At 35.8% G+C, this 21,187-nt stretch overlaps 2 protein-coding genes across 2 annotated transcripts; one reads left to right on the forward strand and one right to left on the reverse strand.

The window, feature by feature from the left end:
* Positions 1–111: 111 nt before the first annotated feature.
* LOC113233647 lies at positions 112–13,293 on the reverse strand. The gene is made up of 7 exons (XM_026468814.1): positions 13,252–13,293; positions 12,122–12,190; positions 12,019–12,048; positions 10,952–11,035; positions 10,046–10,135; positions 2,910–2,999; positions 112–672 (listed from the first exon to the last, which is right to left on the reverse strand). Exons 2-7 carry the CDS (start codon positions 12,173–12,175, stop codon positions 481–483), a joined length of 540 nt encoding a protein of 179 aa, XP_026324599.1. The 5' UTR covers positions 12,176–12,190; positions 13,252–13,293; the 3' UTR covers positions 112–480.
* Positions 13,294–14,960: 1,667 nt separating this feature from the next.
* LOC113233529 lies at positions 14,961–19,246 on the forward strand. Its single transcript, XM_026468651.1, has 3 exons — positions 14,961–15,045; positions 16,319–16,501; positions 19,064–19,246. The coding sequence occupies exons 1-3, from the start codon at positions 14,971–14,973 to the stop codon at positions 19,244–19,246; spliced, it is 441 nt and encodes a 146-aa protein (XP_026324436.1). The 5' UTR covers positions 14,961–14,970.
* The last annotated feature ends 1,941 nt before the right edge of the window (positions 19,247–21,187 follow it).

A 21,187-nucleotide genomic window follows, 5' to 3' on the forward strand; every position in this document is an offset into this window, starting at 1 on the left:
ACCACAGAAGAAACAAGGAAACTGTCTTAGGAATCATTAAGTCTTTTTTTATGAAAACAATTTTGGCATAGTCAGTTTTTTGGTCAAGCGTGAAATGTTCATAAAAATGAATAAAATTGACCAAAATTTTGTTTTAGTGCCGATTGAGTCGGTTTCATAAAGGGATCATTTCTTTGTATGAGACGAAAAAGTCAGTACAGCAGAAGTTGGTCAAATTTCATTCAAGGCCATAGGTAACAAATAAAAAGCTGTATCTTTGAAAATAAATTATTATACTGACAAATTTTCATGGAAAACATTAATATTGAGTACGCCCTACGACAGGACGCCACAATAGCTACCATTATTAAGTAAGGATCTTGTTTTGATACTTCCACTAAGTAATAGAGCCTTGTGCCATCGTACACTGGAATGTGCTTACAAAGGGATAAAATAAAACTTAAATGACTCTATCTACTTTAAAAAATGTGTTTAATATTTTTAATAATATCCATGATACCACTCTAACGTATACAGAACAACTTCCACAACAGCAGAGATAATAAGAGCTATGAAGGCTCCCGTTCTGGTGTAACTTTTTAACATCTGTGCTGTGCTGGCGGGAATTTCTGGAAGGTCCAATCCACGACGGGTACGTTGCGGTATCGGTAGTACAACTTTCCATGGTGCATCCTGAAAATAGTAGTAAGATTTAGAAGTATTTAACTCTGCAGCGCTTTAAAACAGTACCATTTCTATACAATAGTTAATTGCCGCGAGTGATTTAAAAATAGAATCCTAGAGCGTAGCGAGGATTTCAAGGTACGAGACGGAAAACAACTTTGCTGCCGAACGAAACACAAAATTTTTCACCTCACTATTGTAAGGAAACTGGTAGATGAAAGAAAAATAGATGAACTCTAACAAATCAATTTTAATAAACAAAATTTGTTATTACTAATTTAATGTCAACTATAATAAGAATAAAATTTACCAACGGATTTATATTACATAAATAATATACGACAAATCGCGTAGTTGAAGTAATTATATTTATTTTTTGTTCGAAAGAAAAAGTTAGATGCGTCGCAGTCCATCGTCAAGTTAGAATTTCAAAAAGCTTTTTGACGCTAGCGTGGAAAAAACGCTTTTGCGCGCGGATTTCTAATGAGAAAAAAAGCTTTTCCGAGCTAGTGAGGTGAAAAATATATTATTACAATACGGACTTAAATTTGTGACACGTACTATATATTTTAAATCCCATTCGAAGTAGATGTCCCATATTTCTATATTCTATCGGCGTCCACCTGTCGTGTCGTTTTCAATAATGCATTTTAGGGCGAGGTGACACTAGTAGATTTCTGAGTGTAGTGTAACAAATATTACTTTGTTGGTTTAGTACCATAAAAATCTGCTAGATGGCACTGAACTATTTTACGCCATTTCTGCATCGCGGTGTTAAGATTTTTCCTGGAATGGCTACTAAATCGACCGCATTTCGATTATGTGAAATAAACATCTGTACTACAGATTGGCATTTAGGAGTCAAAAGCTGGCGGGAACGACTGCCCGGACCTATTTGATACTTGATTATATGTATAACTTTCGTCTCAATAACTTAATAACTTTCTGTATTGTAAGTACGCACCACTACTAATTTTCATACAATATTTAGAAGCGCAGTTGCAGCTCCACTTTTGCAGTCACAATTCGTGAGCTAAAAATTACTGAAGAAAAGTATGTTACAGACGCGTCACTGCAGCACTTCTTCTTTCTTCTATATATTCTATAAGTGTTTAATTTAAACCGACCGACTTCAAAGAAACTATCAAGTTGTCAATTCGACTGTATTTTTTTTGCATGTATGTCACGCGATAATTCCGGAATTCGTAAACCGATTTTGATGATTCTTTTTTTGTTGGAAAGAGAGTACCTCAGATGTGGTCCCATTTAAATTTAAAGAAAATATTTTAAATCTAAGGATGGCAAACTTGTGGATGAATTAGGTTTCGCGCACTTTCCGGTAACCAATTTCAATAAAACTTGGCAATAGATGTAATTCCACGAATTTTTGAGATTGGTTTTTGAGTACTCTATACTGAGATTACTTTATTTAGTAATGCCTTTAAATGTACATGCTCATCTATTCTACAAATGATATGAAATTTAACTGGAATTGTAAGGAAACGCGACTGTTACACCCTTTTATCAGCGTAACCGTCTGATTGCTTGGCGATTGGCATATTATAAGACAAACATGTATCCCCCTATTGGAGTCTAGTATCCGATCCTAGATATCGACGTTAGAAAATAATCGCGTTTTTGATCCTATTTACTATTTTGCTATCATTTCTGTACAAGCGTTCTTGCACTGGACTATATGCCCATCGTTTAGTAGACACCCGAGTTACATTACAACTCCCGTCCGTTATTACGTCCATGACGACCTAGTTATTTGACTCCCGGTAAGACCACTTTGGCGCAATGACCTTTTACAAATGGTTCTGGTCTGGGAGTTCTGGATAGTGCCCCGGAGTAAAACTCGTTGCTCTGATATTCATAATACAAGGAATTCCTTACTTTGAGACCAGGCATTTGTTGTGATTACTTGGAACACATTATTATTGACAAGATTTTTTAACTTTTCATTATTCTAAACATAGTAAGTATTTTGTGGATGATTTAAGTAGACTAACTCTATTGAGATAGGTCTCATGTCTATATTTTATGAAGATTGTTGTGGACCAGGCTACTGTTGAGGTTGTTTATTAAAGTCATATCATCCAATGGTTACTTAGCAGTAAAAACTAGTGGCACTACACCTTTATATGTAAAGAGATACATGTCATTTTCTGTACTTGAAATTACTTAGTTCTCGGAAACAAATTTTTACAATATCGCGGCGAGAAAAAAGATGGCTATTATCTTACTTTACTATTTGGTCGTGACGTAGCTGGTTGAGGGGAGAGGGTAGTCTTGGGGAAATAGTAAACAGGGGCCCACCCCACCACTACTGCGTTCTGCAAAAGAACGGCCGACGTTAGTAAAAATGTTTTTGTAGCAAGTTTCAGTTTTGTCATTTTAGATCTGTGGCCTTAGTCCGTATGGTAAACAGGATTTTGTGGGACTTTCGCTTTCAATCGCACATAGAAAACTTGCGTGTTTGGTAAACATCAAATCGGTTACTTATGGTTTATATCCAATCGACCCCCGCTGGCTTTGTACACTTGGTCTAAAAGTTGAGCAACACAAAATTCAGGCTATTTTTATCTGCAAATTTGAACGCAATGTAAATGCCTAAAATGGCAATGTTACATGTGTTTACGTGTGGTCTAATACCAGGTGGACTAAATGGATTAAAAATCCCAAAACTAAACTTTAATATCAACAGCTTTTTTAATAAAATCTTTTTTTTTTTGGATATTATAGAAAGAGCATTCAATTTCGAAGAAGTGAGTGACTCCATACACAATGCGTGTCGTTCGCTAAAAACAAATATATGAAAAAGAGACCAAGTTCAGAACTTTTCGTCAATTTCAATTAAAATTCCTTGAAACTTGTTTGCATAAGTACGTACGTAATAACAGGGACAATGTGCTAATCTGCGATACTGCACAGTCAACAGTAGATCAAGCTAACGCTTCATACATAACAGATCATATTTTCCAAAAGTGGTCCCAGTGAACGCCAGGAGGTATAATAATTAAAATAAATATAATTAAATTGAAATAAAATAAATATAAATAAATATGAATTATAATTAAATATATATATAATTATCTACTTTCTATGTCATTATCAATTTCTATACGATAATCTATATCCTGAATTCTCTATTTTGTAGCAGCAGAGCTCCTTGTGAAAGAGTTTGTCCAGGGTAGTACTGCCACCTTAGTTATTTCTGCTGCCAAGTAGTAATGTCAGCATTTCTGTGTTCCGGTTTTGAAGGGTAAAGGGTAAGGGGGCTGGTGAAATTACAGGCACATAGGGGACTTGTCAACTTGTGTCTCAGGATGACGGGCACAGTGACGATGTCCCTCACATTTTTGAAATTTAAAGCTCTGAGTGGTACTGTAACTGTTGTGAACAGACATGTAGCTTACCACCAGACGCACGACTTGTTCGTTACTTGATGTTATTAAAAAAAATGTATAAACTACACTACGTATACATTTCTATTGCCTTGTGATTTTTTATGTTAGTATTTTTTTTTGTTTGTTTTTTAAGTTAATATAAAAATACGTGTTTTCAATTATTTTTTGTGGTGGTGGACGTTGGAATTTTTTTATTTTGCCTAAATGGACGCTGAGTTAAAAAGTTTGAAAACCTATGGTTTAAGACTTTGGATCGTTCTTATCATAAGCGGAAAACAGTTGAATTTAAATTTTAAATTTCAAGCTCGACATCCTCTTGACCCTCTAACAATCTAAAGCGTCACTTAAATAAATCCAACAATTAGTTTAAAAGCCTTTTACCGTCGAAACCTTTTGCCTGCGCGTAAAATATATTTTGCAGAATGGCTTATCTCCAAATCACCTAATTCATCAAGAAGATGGTTTAAAAACAAACGAGGCTTCGTGTGCCGCTCCATGTTGTCAAATTATTATTTTAACCAATGGAAAGCTGGGGGTTTTGTTTACAATAAAAATCAGGACATTGTGTAATACGCCTAAAATTTTTTTCATGCCATTATTTATAAAAAGCAGTTATACATGGTTATTAATATAAATACTAACAACCTCTACCTATATCCTATAAAACAACAACTTTTGGTGTCATGAATTTTAACAAAACATAGTAAATACGCTGTGGTGAAATTGCAGGCACATGGGACTTGTCAACTTATGTCTCAGGGTGACGGGCGCAGTGGCAGTGCCCCTCAGATCGTTGCGATTAAAAGCTCTGAGTGGCACTGCAATTGTTATGGGAAGGCGTGTAGCTTGCTTCGTTCGTTCCGTCACTTGATATTATAAAAAAAAAAAACAAAAATATAAATAGTTTTTGTTGTACTATTTGATAGTTTTACATCTGTGTATGGTAGTATCTGTGTAAACGCTTTTGCACACTGCACCCGATTCGTATTTCTTCCGACTCCGAATCTATACGAATCGAGAAAACTCGAACCCACTTCTGATGTTGTGCACTATGGTCGATTCAACTCCGAGAAAATAAGAATATATCACACCTGGAGATAAAATTATCACTGTGATATTTGGGACGAGAAATGATTTCTCGAATTCGGATGATACGAACGGATGTAGTGCGCAAATGCTCTAAGGTTGTAAGTACAAAAATGTGCAAGCATCCACCACGACCCCCACCCCGCTCCTGTATTTTGCAGCGTACCGCACAGAGTTATGAATATTTAGATCGATCTATTAAACCATTTTTATTTATGTACGAAAGTGAAATCTGTTGAATTATTGAAAGTTATGGAACAAAAGATTGAAGAATGAAGAAGAAGAAACAAAAGAAGAAAGAAAAGATGTAGATTATGAGGTTACTAGAGTCTGGTCAATGAAAGCTGGCACATGGTATTGTTTCAAAATCTTATTACGGTAAAACTATATATCAGTCAAAAGTGCTTTGACAGTGAGTAATTTTAAAATTTCAGTACACTTAGCACGAGCCCGAAAACAAAAAATCTTGAAGATGATAGCTGATAAGTTCGATAGTCCTTTGATGTGAAAACTTCGTCAAAGGACTAAATCACTATTAAATTATTACTGTCGCGAACCGCAACAGCTACAAATCGTTTTATATTGAATAATTTTAAATAAAATAAAAATAAAAATATTTTATTCTCAGACAACTTACTCCATATTTTGTTAGTACAATAAACTTAAAGTATGTTAGTAGTTTTAGATTATAAATGATATTATTGAGTGCTATCAGAAATAAAATTATCAAAAATTTAATAATTGAAATATTTTTTTAAATTAATAAATAATTGAAATTACTAAAAATCAGGAATAAGAAAAAAACTATAATTTTACACAGTGTTTTTATCACTTTTTTTACATTGAAATTCTAAATTTAAACGTATTTGTTATTGGCGTCTTTTTCTACATTTTCTCACTGTTTTAACCACCTATCTTCTTATCACGAATCTGTCAAAAGTATACAGAATTTGGCTGTTTTGCTATGGTTAGAGATAAGTTCTCTTCTTTTGACATTTGTATGCGCTGCAACTTAAACCTTATAGCGTTTATGCTTGCGCCTGTAGAGACGGTTAAAGATAATTCGTAGTGACGTCATTTTCGAGAGAAAATTGACAGTTCGAAGAAGAGATAGCTTTTGTCTTAGGGCTCATGCTAAGTTTGCTGTTTGTCTGACTGCTTAGTGTTGCAAACACAACATTTTTCAAATTTGCCGCTCTTTTTTGGGCCAGCTTTACTAGTATATCCTGCGAGATTGTTAGTATTTCACAATATGACCCTGTTTATCTAGACAGTAGAAAATGTTTTTCTTGTAGATGGACTATCATATGATCGATACATCTTCGAATATATAATTTAAACTTTAATGTCGTTATACGACAAATCAAAATGGCTTCCAGAACAATAAAACCTTTATGAAATTATTACATTTCGAAACAAAGGATGATTTTAAAAATAAACCTTTCTATGTGTGACTGAAAATAATATTGACGAGATTGAAGCACAACCCTGTGTGAATTTTCTTTAAATGATTTATTTAAATTTATAAGCTCATACAATTATTGTTTTTAGATAAATATCTGTTATGAAAACTTCCATCAAATCATTTTATATTTTCTTATTTCATATTGCGTAACTACTTGCTACATTCTGTATTTTTTGCTATACCTAGTTTCTATTACTGTCTTATGCAACTGTAAAAATATTCATAATATAATATAGTAAACCAGCGCTATAGTCAATTATGGCTGAGGCATAAGCTGAATGAAGTCCTTTTGCGTACGCCACAACCGCATACATGACAGTACAACATTTGCAGTCGTTATATTTAGTTTTTTTTTTGCTTTTTATTTCTTTTGTTTTATGTTATCTTCTGTATGTCTTTTTATTTTATTTTGCTTTTGTCTATGTGCTATCAATATTTTTTTTGTGTCTATATCTTATGGCGTTGCAATATTGATCTATTCTATTATATTCTAACATACATTAACAAAAATTGCATTCTGCATTAACAAAAATTGGATTAGGTTTTTTTGAATTCTTCTACATTTTCTGCCCGTGCTCCACCTAAACGTAGCTACGTCACATGACCATGATATAAATAAAATTATACTTTGCGACCAAATTATATTTTTTTAACCGACTTCAAAGAAAAGGAGGAGGTTCTCAATTCGACCGTGTGGTTTTTTTACATTTATGTTACGCAACAATTCCGGCCATTTGTGAATCGATTTTGATGGTTCTTTTTTTGTCCGAAAAAAGAACCTCAAAAGGACCTCAAATGTGGTCGTGTGAATAATTTAGACAACTTAGCAGGCCAAGTTATGAAAACTTGGCCTGCCAAGTTGTCTAAATTATTCACACGTCTCTATACTTCCAATGAACACTACGCCAACTTTATTTTTTGGTGATTTTCTGTTATTTTCGTAAACCGCCATATTTATTTACTAATATTATGCTCCCCGAATTTTGTAGAAAAAAAGAAACAAAACAAAATTCCAAAAAAAAAAAATGAATTTTCTGAAATAAAACTACAAAACAAAGTGTTCATTAGAGGTACTTAAGCGCACTATAAGTTTCCGGAACTCGCCACTTAAATAAACAATATTTAAAAAGTAATTACAACATTTGAAAATGGAACTCTTTGGCTGTGGAATACAGTTTGTTTCATTTGACTGTCACTTGTTTTTATATTGTGGCGTCATTTTAGAAATTGGATGTCTACATCACCATGGATTTAACTCGTGAAAATTTTCGTAGTATGATTTTCTACGACTTTAAGTGTAATTTAACAGCTCAGTGGAGCTTCGCTCGGCTTCAAACTGCTTTTGGCGATAAAGCACTACGCAAGACGAATATTTATAGCTGGTTTGCAGAATTCAAACGCGGTCGTGTGAATCTCAGTGACGAATTTCGTGATGGTCGCCCGTCCACTGCTGTGAACAACAAAAACATCGATGCTGTGCGCCGTACGATCAAAACAGACAGGCATGTGGTATACTGTGAGATTCGGGCATCTTTAGGCATAGGCATGAGTCAAATACAATCAATACTACACAAACATTTGGGTGTGAAAAAGCTGTGCTCTCGGTGGATCCCACACAATTTGACTGAGGCTCAAAAAACGGATTGCGTCACTTGGTGCAATGCAATGCTTACCAGATTCAACGAAGGGGCGTCAAATTTGGTGTGGAACATAGTAACAGGTGACGAAATATGGATTTATAGTTACGATCCCAAAACAAAGCAGCAATCGAGCGTATTGGTCTTTCGAGATGAGCCGAAACCAACCAAAGTGGTGCGCGTGCAAAGTGCCTCTAAGCGGATGAATGCTTCTTTTTTTAATAAAACTGAACATGTGGCTACTGTTGCTTTGGAGAATCGTTGTACCGTGAATAGGGACTGGTACACGACCATTTGTTTGCCGGAAGTTATTGATAAACTCCGTAAAAATAACCGTAAATGCCATATCATCTTGCACCACGATAGTGAGAACTGGTGTCACACGGCCAGACAGACTAATGAATTTTTGAAGGTCAACAACGTTGAACTTATGAGCCATCCCGCGTACAGTGCCGACCTGGCACCTTGTGACTTTTATTTATTTCCAAAAATTAAGAACCAGTTACGCGGTCAACGATTTTCATCATCTGAAGAGGCTGTCGAAGAGTATGAAAAATATGTTTCAGAGATTGTCACGGAGGAGTGGCATAAATGTTTTCAAAATTGGTTCATTCGTATGAAAAAGTGCATTAACACCAATGGAGAATATTTTGAGAAATAATAAATTCATTTCTGATCATTTATAGTATTTTTTCTTATTCATTCCGGAAACTTATAGTGAGCCCCACGTATCGATCTGCTACAAAATTATCTGTGAAAATTATGCCAAAAAAGGGACTGTCGACTGCTGCATGCGCCCACACCCGTACTCGTCCGTAAAGGAAGCAACTATTTAAAGTATTATTTTATATTTTCCAAAAATAATATTTTAAAAAAACGCGCCTTTCTCTTTCGAGTTTCCCGTCGTTTTTTTACTTAGCAATTGTATTGGAATGACAGCTGTCAAACGCAACATTGAGGTTCCCGCTAGGAGTAATAAAAAAATACTTACAGGATGGAAAAGAAATAATAGTCTAAGAAAAAATACAATTTCTAAGATACCAACATCGTAACATAATATAAAAAACATTACGCGCTTTATTCTTGGGCAGTAATGTGAAAGTGAAAATGACCAATCAATGTTTGAAGAAAATGAAAGTTCAGCGTTTTTTTCCTCAATCTACTGTTTTTTTGGTGCGATAATTAATTTCCGATTTTTTCAGATCTGCCCTGACAACTCTAGTTATCGTAGAGTCACGACCGCGGAAGCTCATGACTAAAGACCACGGGCTGGTTCGAAACATGTTGAGCAAAAATTCGACTCAAATAGTTATCCGGTAGCTCTCAGCTTAGGCGTATTCCAGTTTAACGGAAGATGATTGCTTTATTAAATTTATTTAATTGAAAAGTAGATAGATATTGGCAGTTCTTGCTCACGCGTTAATAATATGTGTAAGGGCAAGAATGTCTTGTGTGCGTTTAAAGGGGCTTTGTGATGAGTACGCCGTTTTTATTCTGAGTTGTTTTTGAATTGGCTGTTATTGGTCAGTTGTTGGGTACCTATCTACTTTGAAATGTGTAAAGAACGAGAAAATTATTAAATTAAGTTTATTTGATCATTTACTTGCTCATCCGATAATCTAAACTATCACTGCGGAATTCGGAATATTAACTTTATTTCTAAATTGTTAAAGTAAATTTTTAAAAGCATTTTAGAATTTATGAGAGGAAACATTTATATACTACGACACCATAACATCACAGATAATTTGGAAGCTTTTTAATTGTCAATTGTAGTACAATACCTTTACTATGTTTCCATCGGGTGGCGTGAAAACTGGATTGAGCTCCTGCGGCATTAGGGCCTGGAGCTCTTTTGGCACAATTAGACCATTCTAAAAAAAAGAATATACCTAGTCAGGGATCATTTCGTGTTATCATCGTCATTGTGTCTGGACATAGGCTTTTCCCAAAAATTGTCACTACGTCCGATTGCTTTTGAGAAAGGCTCACGTCAACATATTTTGTTTTTATTATTATACAATACTTATGGACATAGTGGTACCCGCCCCAACCGACTAAATAAAAAACAACACATTATGACAATCCTGGGGTTTATAGCATCTGAACCTGTGGTCGGTTTAAAGTTGCAACGGAATCCGAATGAGCCCTAATGCGAGTATCGTGTGATACCGGGACCGGTTGTTTGTCAAAAACAATTAAATATGATTCGCATCCAGTCCCGCATTTAGTTGCAGCTCGAGAAATGACATTAAATGTGTATCGTCTGAACCTGAATTCATTTTCGATAGATGTTGGTACATTTTGTTGCTTTATGGGGTGATGAGCTTGTTTCCGAATACTCGCATTTGGGCTCATTCGGGTTCCGTTGCAACTCGAAACCGACCTCGGGTTCAGATGCTACAAATCCCAACCCTGTGTATGTTCTTTACAATGTGTTATTATAATAGCATAACCACTTATGGTGGAGTTACACTTTATTCCATACAAACGCTTGTATGTGCACGCCCGCCTCGCGCTTAAATAACGCACAAATAGGGAGAGCGCGCTTTCGAGTACTTAAGGGCTATATGACGTTACACTTAGTCCTTCTCACAACTATAGTATAATAAGACAAGTGTGGTAAAAACCGGCCAATGTGTTTATTATTATAAACTTAAAATCAAGGTCTAACGGAATGTAATAAGTACCTTATTAGGAATGAAAGCTGTGTTGAGCTCTTGGGGCATGAGTGCCACTTGGAGATCTGCGTCGTTTGGTATCTTCTCATTAGTCTATGAAAATACCAATCACGATATTATAAAAATCAGACTATCGTCGACCTAAAGGGCAGTCGATTATGTGGTAAGCGATCAAATGAATTTCGATTCATTGACATTTAATGCTATCTTATCTACATGGCCGCGGGGGTCACTTTAGATATAAATTTGTTCATTAATGTGAATTGAGCCGATCTCAATAGAGATGCCTCGAGCTCGCGATCACACGTTGTCCTCCACGGCCTAAAGTAAATATTAAGGTGTCGGTCAAAGGAATGGGCGTTACAAATCGTATATAGTTATTGAAACTGTATATTACGGCAATATCGAATATCCGATATCGTGTGTCTTAGAAACTATACATCGATATATACCGCATCGCATATTTTATAGCGATGCCGCATCAAGCCGAGCGATTACCGAGTGGATACCAACACGAAATCATATATTTTCCAAACTATATACCGATATTGCTTCGTATCAGATATTCACTGAGTGGATATCAACGCAAAACCATTTTTTGTGCGTCTTCGAAACTGTATACTAACATTGGCCCGCATTGCTCTTGTAAAACTGTATCCAATAATATATAGTAGCGAAATCTGATTCCGAATATCAGTAACGGCAATGTATCAACGCAGCGCGCGCGGGCTATACCTATCCACGAATATATAGTTCCAGAAAATATATAATTACGAAATGCGATTTCGAATATTGATATGTATATAGTTTCGATACGACATTTAGAAAAAGCTATATTACCCATTCTTAGTCGGTCATATGTTGTCTCTTTGGAAAAACAACGTGTTGAAACATGATCCAGTTTTCTGTAGATTAAGAATTAATTTTCTAGTTTGATATATGTGTATACATATACCAAACTATAAAATTAATATTATGGTGAAGAACATAGTTGTGTGTTGTGGTTATCTCGATTATTCCTACAAATAGCACCATCTAGCTTTTGGCGTAGTATCTAACTAATTAAATAAACTTACTTGCAACGTTAGTAAATTGTCGTCGCTTGCCTAAAACCAAAGATAATACATATAAGAATGTTTATTAATGAATAATTTCATGCGATTTGAAATAGCTACATACATGGTTGTCTGCAACGATATCTACGCTGTCGTTCTCAGGGTGTTCAACAATCATTGAAGCCAATGTGGTCTAGAATAGAAAGCGCGTTAAGGCAAACGTAGTGTAGGAAGTTCCGCATGCTTCATTTTAGTCGATGCGTCTGTAACGTGATCGTGTCCAACCTAGCAATCTTAACACACGTCACCAACATGCCTCAAGAGAACCGTACAACAAATCTAGTGGGAATAATCGCATGCATCACGAGATCTCATTGAATGTGGTGGTTGTATTCGGCGGCGCGAGTGCGACAATGAAGCGGATTTGTATAACGGAGTTTGTTTTGCAAAAAATAAAATAACGTTTTTATATATAATATAATAGACACACGCTTGGCCATAATCTCACCTGATGTTAAGCGACGATGTGACCGACGATGGGATGCGTTTGCCTAAAAAGGCTTATTCACTCTAGCCTTTTCGGGAAATACAGAGCATAGAGCATTCCATTCCTTTGCCGTACGCATCAGAAAGGAGAAAGCAAAGCGCTTAGTGCAAATAAGTGGAATATCAACGACATAAGAATGGAGTGCTCTGGACCTTCTAGTCGACCGAAGGAGGAACAGTGAGGGCAGAACCAAATTGAAAAGTTCCTGCGCACACTCTTCGAAATGTATCCGATAGAAAACCGACAAACAGGCTACGTTTCTGCGATGGTCGAGATTTTGAAGCTTCGACTCCACAATAGAATTATTGTTAATAAGTCTCTTTGCTTTTCGCTCCACCAGCCTCCAGCCTCCAGCCGTCCCAAAGGTGGCAGCAGTACTCCATACAGGATCTACTTGTGCTTTATACAGATTTAAAAGCTATTCAGGTGTGAAGTACCGCCTGACCTTGTAAAATATGCCTAGTTTTCTGGCAGCATTTTTATACCAAGCACTCGATGTATCGCCCAAAGTTGAGTATAGCGCAGAGTAGCTCAAGGTGATCCCTTATCGGCACGGATACATCTCGGAAAGTCGGAGTAAGGTGTAGGGGACTCCGTTTTGATGTGAAAAGACACGCCTGTGTTTTAGCCGCATTCAAACTGACCCTGTTAGCATCTCCCCAGTCGGAAGCAGCTTTCAGGCTAAGGTTCAACCGGGTGACCATCACCTTTCGCTTACACCGGATCTCTTCGCTGTTGTCTCGGGTGTCTGGCACATAACTCTCTACCACTGTGCTGTCGTCTGCGTACCCAAAGATACCGGGCATCAGCAGAGTAGAGTGGTGGAGAGGACAGATCCCTGAAGTACACCAATACCATGAGGAGCAGACGAGTAACCATCTACAACTACACGGATTTACCTATCCTTTAGAAAATCGCCTAGCCATGTGCAAAAGCCAACAGGAATTCCGTATGCTGGAAGCTTGTTTAACAGGCTATCATGCCAAACCCTAACAAAGGCGATAATTCATAAACTAAACCACACATGATTCGACACAACAGTAAGTGCTATAGGTTTTCTAGCGAAAATCGAACAAAGGACATCCTGTGCTGAAGGCAAGAGTAATTAACCGACTATTTATTGCATCAATTATTAAACTAACACTAAGAATAAACTCATTTCGATCCGGTTGGATTCGATCTAACGTCTCCCAGCAAACAAAGCAAAAAAAGACACTATGCCAACTAAGCCATGGAACAAACAAAAGGACCTCACGAATTTTTCTATATATATGTTGCAGATCTTATAGTATCAAGTTCTTCGGTTTTCCCATACATTGGCATTCTGCCTTACGAATGAGCAGTAGAGTTTATTGAATATGACGATTTCAAGTATAATTTGCTTGCCTATGAAATAAAGATGATTTGAGGTTTGGATTTGGAAATTATTTTTAACCGACTGTTTAGCGCTCTCCGTGAGTTAGTTAAATTAAGTGGTAATACTTGTAAAAGTTTAAATTATTTAGTATGTACAATTGTGTTGTGTTTTGTTAACGAATCTTACGTTAGTTCCAAAATTCTAGTCTTTTTATTTCCACCGGGTACACTGGCGCTACGGTGAAAAAAGTCGTTTAAATCTAATAATAAGAGCTGCAACAGTTCATTTGACCCCGGTTTGGTAAACAGACGCTGGTTTAAAGGAATTTTGCTTTGAGTTTGTTCGATTCTTGCATTGATAACAATATTATTGTTTCATTCATAACCTTGGTCACCCTACGTTGTAATCTGTAAGTTAGTTTGCATAGCTTCCGGCACGGTTGGTTTTCTAGAAGACGTCGGTTCTAACCCGGTCGGATCTAAGGAATTTTGTTAGTGTTCGATCTCTCTTATTAATAGTAATTATAAATCGTGTATTTTTTTTAAACAGACCGACGTTTCGGATCCTTTACAGGGCGCAATTGTCACGGTAGAAACGTACATTTGGTAGATAAAACAAATTTAAGCGATTTTGACCGATCAAATAGTTTTTTGTTATTTACAGTTTTTTATCGCTCACATTTCTCTTTCGCACAATATTGGACTTAATGCTGCACCTTGGGGTAGCCCTATGTCCTGGATGATGACAATGATTTAGAGAGTCTCTTTTTAGTACTTACATTTTGATGACCACTAACGGCGATAACTAGTATAAATGAATAAGATAAACAAATAATTTTTATCATTTTTATTTGATTTAAAAAAAATATAAATATTATTAACAACCGTGCAAAATAAATATTGCTTTCGTAGAAATTTATAAAATTATAAAACGCACGAGTGTTATAGTTACATTTTATTTTATTAAAATTTAAAACAATAAAATAAGTTTATTCCTATAAAAAAACAAGTGTCGTTTTATTGTTTTCTGATAAGCTTCACGTTACACACACAAATCTGGTACGAACAAAATGCTTTGCAAAATGAAAACTTTTGTAATATTGTCTATTTTAATTTATAATGTTTTTGGACACTTTAATGGAATCGTAAGTATCATTTTTGCAGTTCAAGCTATGGAATAACAGTGATAATTCAGAAGCTCCTTGTGAAAGAGTTCGTCCAGGGAAGTACTGCCACCTCACCTACTTCTGCGGCCATGCAGTAACGTGAGCATAACCGCGTTCCAGTTTTGAAGAGGAAGTGCATTTGCGCACTGCAACTCCGAAACGAATAATCCGAAACTATACAAATCCAAAACTCGGACCCATTTCGGATGTCGCTTATGCACTAAGTCCGATTCGAATACGAAAAAATAGGAACATCGCTTGTACACCTAGAGATAAAATGACATTTCGGATAACTGTGACATTTCGGACCGCCATTTTTCGGATTCGGAATTGACACGAATCGGATATAGTGCGCAAAAGCTCTTGGTGCTAGTGTAATTACAGGCACATGAGACTTGTGAACTTATGTCTCTGGGTGAGGGGTGTAGTGGCAGTGCCTATCGAATTTTTGCAATTTAAAGCTCTGAGTGGCACTGCCACTGCTGTGGACACACGTGTCGCTTACCACTAGGTGCACGATTTGGTATCATAAAAAAATATTACTCTTTTGAGAAATCTATGAAAGTATTTCGTCACCCAGTTAGGTACCTTTACAGCTACCAGCCCCATCTAGAGATGTCGCTATTAACTGTAAGTAAATTTTTATTTATTTACACGAAATACTTTCATAGATGGCGCTATGGCTAAAAAGTCGTTGAAAATAAAATACAAAGATCCAACAACAAGCACATAGAAAAATCCGTGAGATCCGCTGGTTCGTTTCGTGGCTTAGTACAGCATAGCGTCTGCCACGGTTTGGTAGGAGACGTCGATTCAAATTCGGCCGGATCGAAGGAATTTTTTCTAAGTGTTCGTTCTTTGTATGAATAATTATAACATAGATTCTCATAGATGGCGCTACGACTAAAAAGTCGTCGAAAAACCAAGTACAAAGACACGACGCAAGCACATAGAAGAATTCGTGAGGTCCGTTGGTTCGTTCCGTGGCTTAGTTGGTATAGCGTCTGACACGGTATGCAAGAAGACGTCGTCGGTTCGAATCCGACAGGATCGAAAGAATTTTTTCTGAGTGTTCGATCTTTGTATTAATAATTATAACAAACTAGTGGAGTAATTTCACAAAATACAATTGAATATCAATTCAATAAAAATTTAATTAATTATAACAAACTAGTGGAATGATTTCACAACAAATATGTGAATATCATGGTGGTGAAACATTTTGACATTCTATAACTCTTTCCTTCAACAGTCATCGCTAATCCGACATAAAAGAAACGCAGTAGGTGCTTTGGAGATTGTGCACAATAATGCACAGCCGATTCACGCTGAGGTCAAACCCGAAACCCGGGTAGCACCTGCGGCAATTGAAGCTTCCACTGTGAAGAAAAGTAATGATCCGGGACCGAACTCTGGCCTTCCAATTACGGATAAGGTACAGTAGTAGATTATTATAAGAAAAGAAACAAAAAAAAAATATGTTAAAAATAATGGTGCTGGCAAAATTGTGTATTCTAGCACTACACGATGAGACACGACAATGATAATGACGCGGAAAGGAACCTTAGTCTTTTGGTAATAGGGAATAAGACAGGCGACGCCAATTATAATAAATATAATTTCTAATTGGCGAAACCAACGAAACTGAATGAATGAAATATTGTTTATTGTAAATTAAAAAGTTACAATGACAACACAAATAATGTAAGTATCACAGAATAAGCTACTGTGCAAAAGGCGGCCTTAACACTAAGTAACAACTACCTCCCGGCAACCTAAGAGTTGGAAAAGACGGTGCAACCAAAGGATGTCTTCTTAGAAATTGGTACCTACAGTATTAAAGTTTGCACCTATATTATTTATAACATTCTCGCCATTGTCCTACGTTCTCGTCAAACATTTAGCCTCATTACCATGCGATTATCGGTTTCCTGACGTCTAATATGATAACCCTTATATATAAATAAAAAATAAAAAAAATAAAAATAATGCTAGCCCCGCAGCACCTGATGAAGACGACAAATACACGGGAGACACAAAACAGGTAGTGTTTATTTGAAAATTGCAGAGATTCTTTGACAAGTTTTTTTTTAATTTTCATCCTTTTGTTTGGGTAGGCAAAGGTTTTACCGTACAGCCTCTTCATAAAAATTCTATTTTTTATTGATTTCATGGCAAAGGCGACCAGCGCCTGTTCTGTAGTTTAATTCTTTCAGTTTATTTCATAAGTCATGAAGGGTAGATGTTTATTATTATGTGAAGTTTACCATCAGGCGCACGACTTGTTCGTCCCGTAACTTGATAAAATAAAATAAAAAAACATACTCCAAAAAGTTTTTAATGTGTAAGTAAAGGAAAAGAGAAATAATTAATGATTGGACAGTATGGTGTTTAAATTCCTTCTGCTGCTGCAAATGTCAACAAAAACAAAATGACAGCGTCTTCAAAAGATCTCTGTATACCCTAGACTATGGAAAGTTTTCCGTCCTCTAAGCTGTATACTGTAGAATTTATTATTATTATCTAAGAAACTAACTTTCAGTTAGGTAACATGTTAAATAGTCTAACTAGTACATAGTTGTTCTATAAGTACCCATATTATCCATAAGGGTTATAAAACCCTTCCTACCTCATTTCCATTTAAAGCCACTTAGCCCTTTTGAAGTACAGCAAAAGTGACAAGGTTTGAATTTTACAGCCTTGCCCGGAACCAATTAAGCCTTCCCGTATCGAACCGGGCGTAGTTTTTAAGGTTAGACTAACACCAAATATTTGTTTAAACCTAATTAAATGTCGTTAATGTAGTGACTGGACCAACCTAGCATGGTTTGAGGGATGAGGAGGGAAAACATTCTAGACTCTTCCAAGTTTTACGAGCAGGTCAAATAGGTCAAAAGGAGATCTAAAATTGAGCATATTTGTTTCTTCAAACAAACCGACTTTTCGGGGTCTTTATGGGGCCCATGGTCACGGCTAACTGAGATGGTAGATATGGTATAACATTCGTGCAAATCCTTATTTTATTGCCAAAAATCATATTCCAATCTAGGCTACATTAAGTTTTTAAATTAATACTATTTCATGACCAATACTATCTCAGCCTATATAATAGTCCAATGCTATATAGCGGATTTTAGTGGTACTACGTGATGAGCATTACAGCTTTGGGCTGTTCATTGAATAACAAAAATATTTATCGAGTTCTTACGTTTTGTGACTCCTGCAAATTGGAAATGAACTCAACCGAGTCAATCGTGACCGTGAGACATTTAAGGAGCCCGAAACCATAGTATTATATGACAAGTATGGTAACTTCATACATACCCCGCCGCGTGCTGTGCGCGGTCGCACATATTCGTATAATTTCGCGATGCATTTGCATTGCATAGCGTTGATCTACCCACGCGCCTTTCATTATTATGTAAATGTGTGTGTCTGTACACGGCGCGAGGCAGGAGTGCATATATTTAAACCGCGCTGCTGCTTTGTATAGAGTTACCATACTTGTTTTATTATACTATGCCGAAAGTTCGTTTGTTTGAAATCGAAATATGCGGTTTAGATCCCAAAAAATAGTTTCAGTACGTATCGCAATAGCGAAAACCTGAGAACTCGATATACATCCTACATTATCAGCAAGTTCGTGATTGCCGCACGATATTTTTTCTTTCTTATGGTTTGTCATTTCAGTGATTGTTCCAATAAAGTTTGAGTAGCAGTAGAGCTCGTTGTGAACGAGTTCGTCCAAGAAAGTACTGCTATCTTACCTATTTCTGCCGCCAAGCAGTAATGCTCACTTTACTGCGATCCGGTTTGGAAGAGTAAGGGTGCTGGTGAAATTACAGGCACATGTGACTTGTCAACTTACGTCTTCTTTAAAGCTCTGAATGGCACTGAAACTGCTATACACAGACATGTCGCTTACCACCAGGCGCACGACTAGTTCGTCTCGTCACTTAGTGTCATAAAAAAATTAAAAAATGAAATTTTCTTACAGGTAACACCACCTGAACACGTGGTATACGACAATAAGCCACTTCGCAGATCGTCGCCTCTAATAAGCAAGCTCGAATTAATTCGAAACGTGACAAGGACGATTACTTTACTTGTGCTGATTCTCTCCGCTGTGGTAGAATTCTTTCCGTTGCTTCAACAATTGTATTTCTTGTATTACTTATGAGTATAATAAATAGTTTTACAAGGTGTTTCGTTTAGTGTAATTAACACACTAATTGTAATATTAGACATTTATTTCTCCGAACAGATTTCAAACACAAAATTATTTTATATGCGAAAGTAACACTGTCTGTTACGTTTTCACGCTTAAACCGTTGAACCATTTTGATGAATTGTGGTATAGAGATAGATGACATCTGAGATATACTTAGAGATACTTTGTGTCATAAAAATAAATCTTAAAGGGGATGCAAATTTGCATTAGGCCCTATAGTTCATTTCACACAGTATGATTCTGGTGGCGTTCGAGATTTCAAGTTTCTAGATATGTAGTGATGTAATGAGTGAAATAATGACGATTTTTTTTTCATTTTGTTGAAATAAATCGATTTAAATATCTTTTCGAGATAATTTGTACCGAAGAGAGAATCGATTTACAGGAAATAATTCAGGAACAAAACAGAAAGGATCCAAATATAATGTTGTTAATTTACCAAGAAAACTACACAACAAATAAAAATCAACAACAACCAAATAAAAAGTGCACAACAAACCATAAAATCAACTGCAACGAAACGAAATTTGAACAATTACTCCAAAAACATCACGCAAAACTCAAAACAAAAGAAAACGACACGCTTACAAGGCGTAGGCCCTCGTACAGACGCGAGATACAAAATAGTCGATTCAATTGATCGATCGTGTGGTATAAATCTCTATGGATATAATAATCCGTTTTACGCATTAAGTAATCGGGGCAATTTTTTCTATATAATATATTAATTTTTATTTAAAATTATGTTAACAAATAAATGTCACAGGACTCATCTTAAGTGAAATGGACTAGAGAGCTCCTTGTGAAAGAGTTGTTAGGGAGGCACTGCCACCTTACCTATTCCTGCTACCAAGCGTACTGTCAACATTACTGCGTTCCAGTTTTGAAGGGTAAGGGTGTTGGTGAAATTACAGGCACATGAGACTTATCAACTTATGTATCAGAGCGACGGGTGCAATGGCAGTGACACTCGGATGTTTGCGATTTAAACTTCGAGTGACACTGCAAGTGCGTGTCTACCACCAATAGCACGACTTGTTCGTCCCGTCGCAGGGGTATCAAAAAAAGTATCTTTTAAAACTACCGTAATTAATCAAGGAATTATTTTATTTCCTTTAAATATATCATCTTCTAGTGAATTATATCAAAATCTTCCCCCGGCTGAACATTCTTATAATGAACTTCCTATTTTAAGAAATTTCTAATATGGGAGACTATATAAATGGATTTAAACCCCGTTTATAAAGGATTATCTTTTTTTTTAAATGGCAACTTGATCTAATCTTAATTTTCAAAATGGAGCTTCTCCTTTAATAGAACAATTTTTTTTCATGTTCTGTTATGTTTTTTTCACGCTAATTATTTTAATTATAATTACTATTTTAGTAGGATATTTAATATTAAATTTATTTTTTAATAAACATATTAATCGATTTTTATTAGAAAATCAAATAATTGAATTAATTTGAACTATTTTACTAGCAATTACTTTAATTTTTATTGCTTTTCCATCTTTACGACTTCTTTATTTATTAGACGAATTAAATAATACATTAATTACTTTAAAAACAATTAGACATCAGTGATATTGAAGCTAAGAATATTCGGATTTTAATAATATTGAATTTGACTCTTATATAACTCCTTCTAATGAAATGTCTTCAAATAATTTTCGTTTATTAGATGTAGCTAATCGAATTATTGTACCTTTATATAACCAAATTCGAGTTTTAATTACAGCAACAGACGTCATTCATCCTTGAACTATTCCTTCCTTAGGAGTAAAATTAGATGCTAATCACGGTTTAATTTAGTGAAGAAGAAACGTGTATGTAAATAGGCATCTACCATGATTAGACACGATTGGCTGGACGCATTGCGGGAAACGAC

The sequence above is a fragment of the Hyposmocoma kahamanoa genome, unplaced genomic scaffold (assembly GCF_003589595.1).
Source record: "Hyposmocoma kahamanoa isolate Upper Pololo Valley unplaced genomic scaffold, ASM358959v1 79, whole genome shotgun sequence".
NCBI lineage: Eukaryota > Metazoa > Arthropoda > Insecta > Lepidoptera > Cosmopterigidae > Hyposmocoma > Hyposmocoma kahamanoa.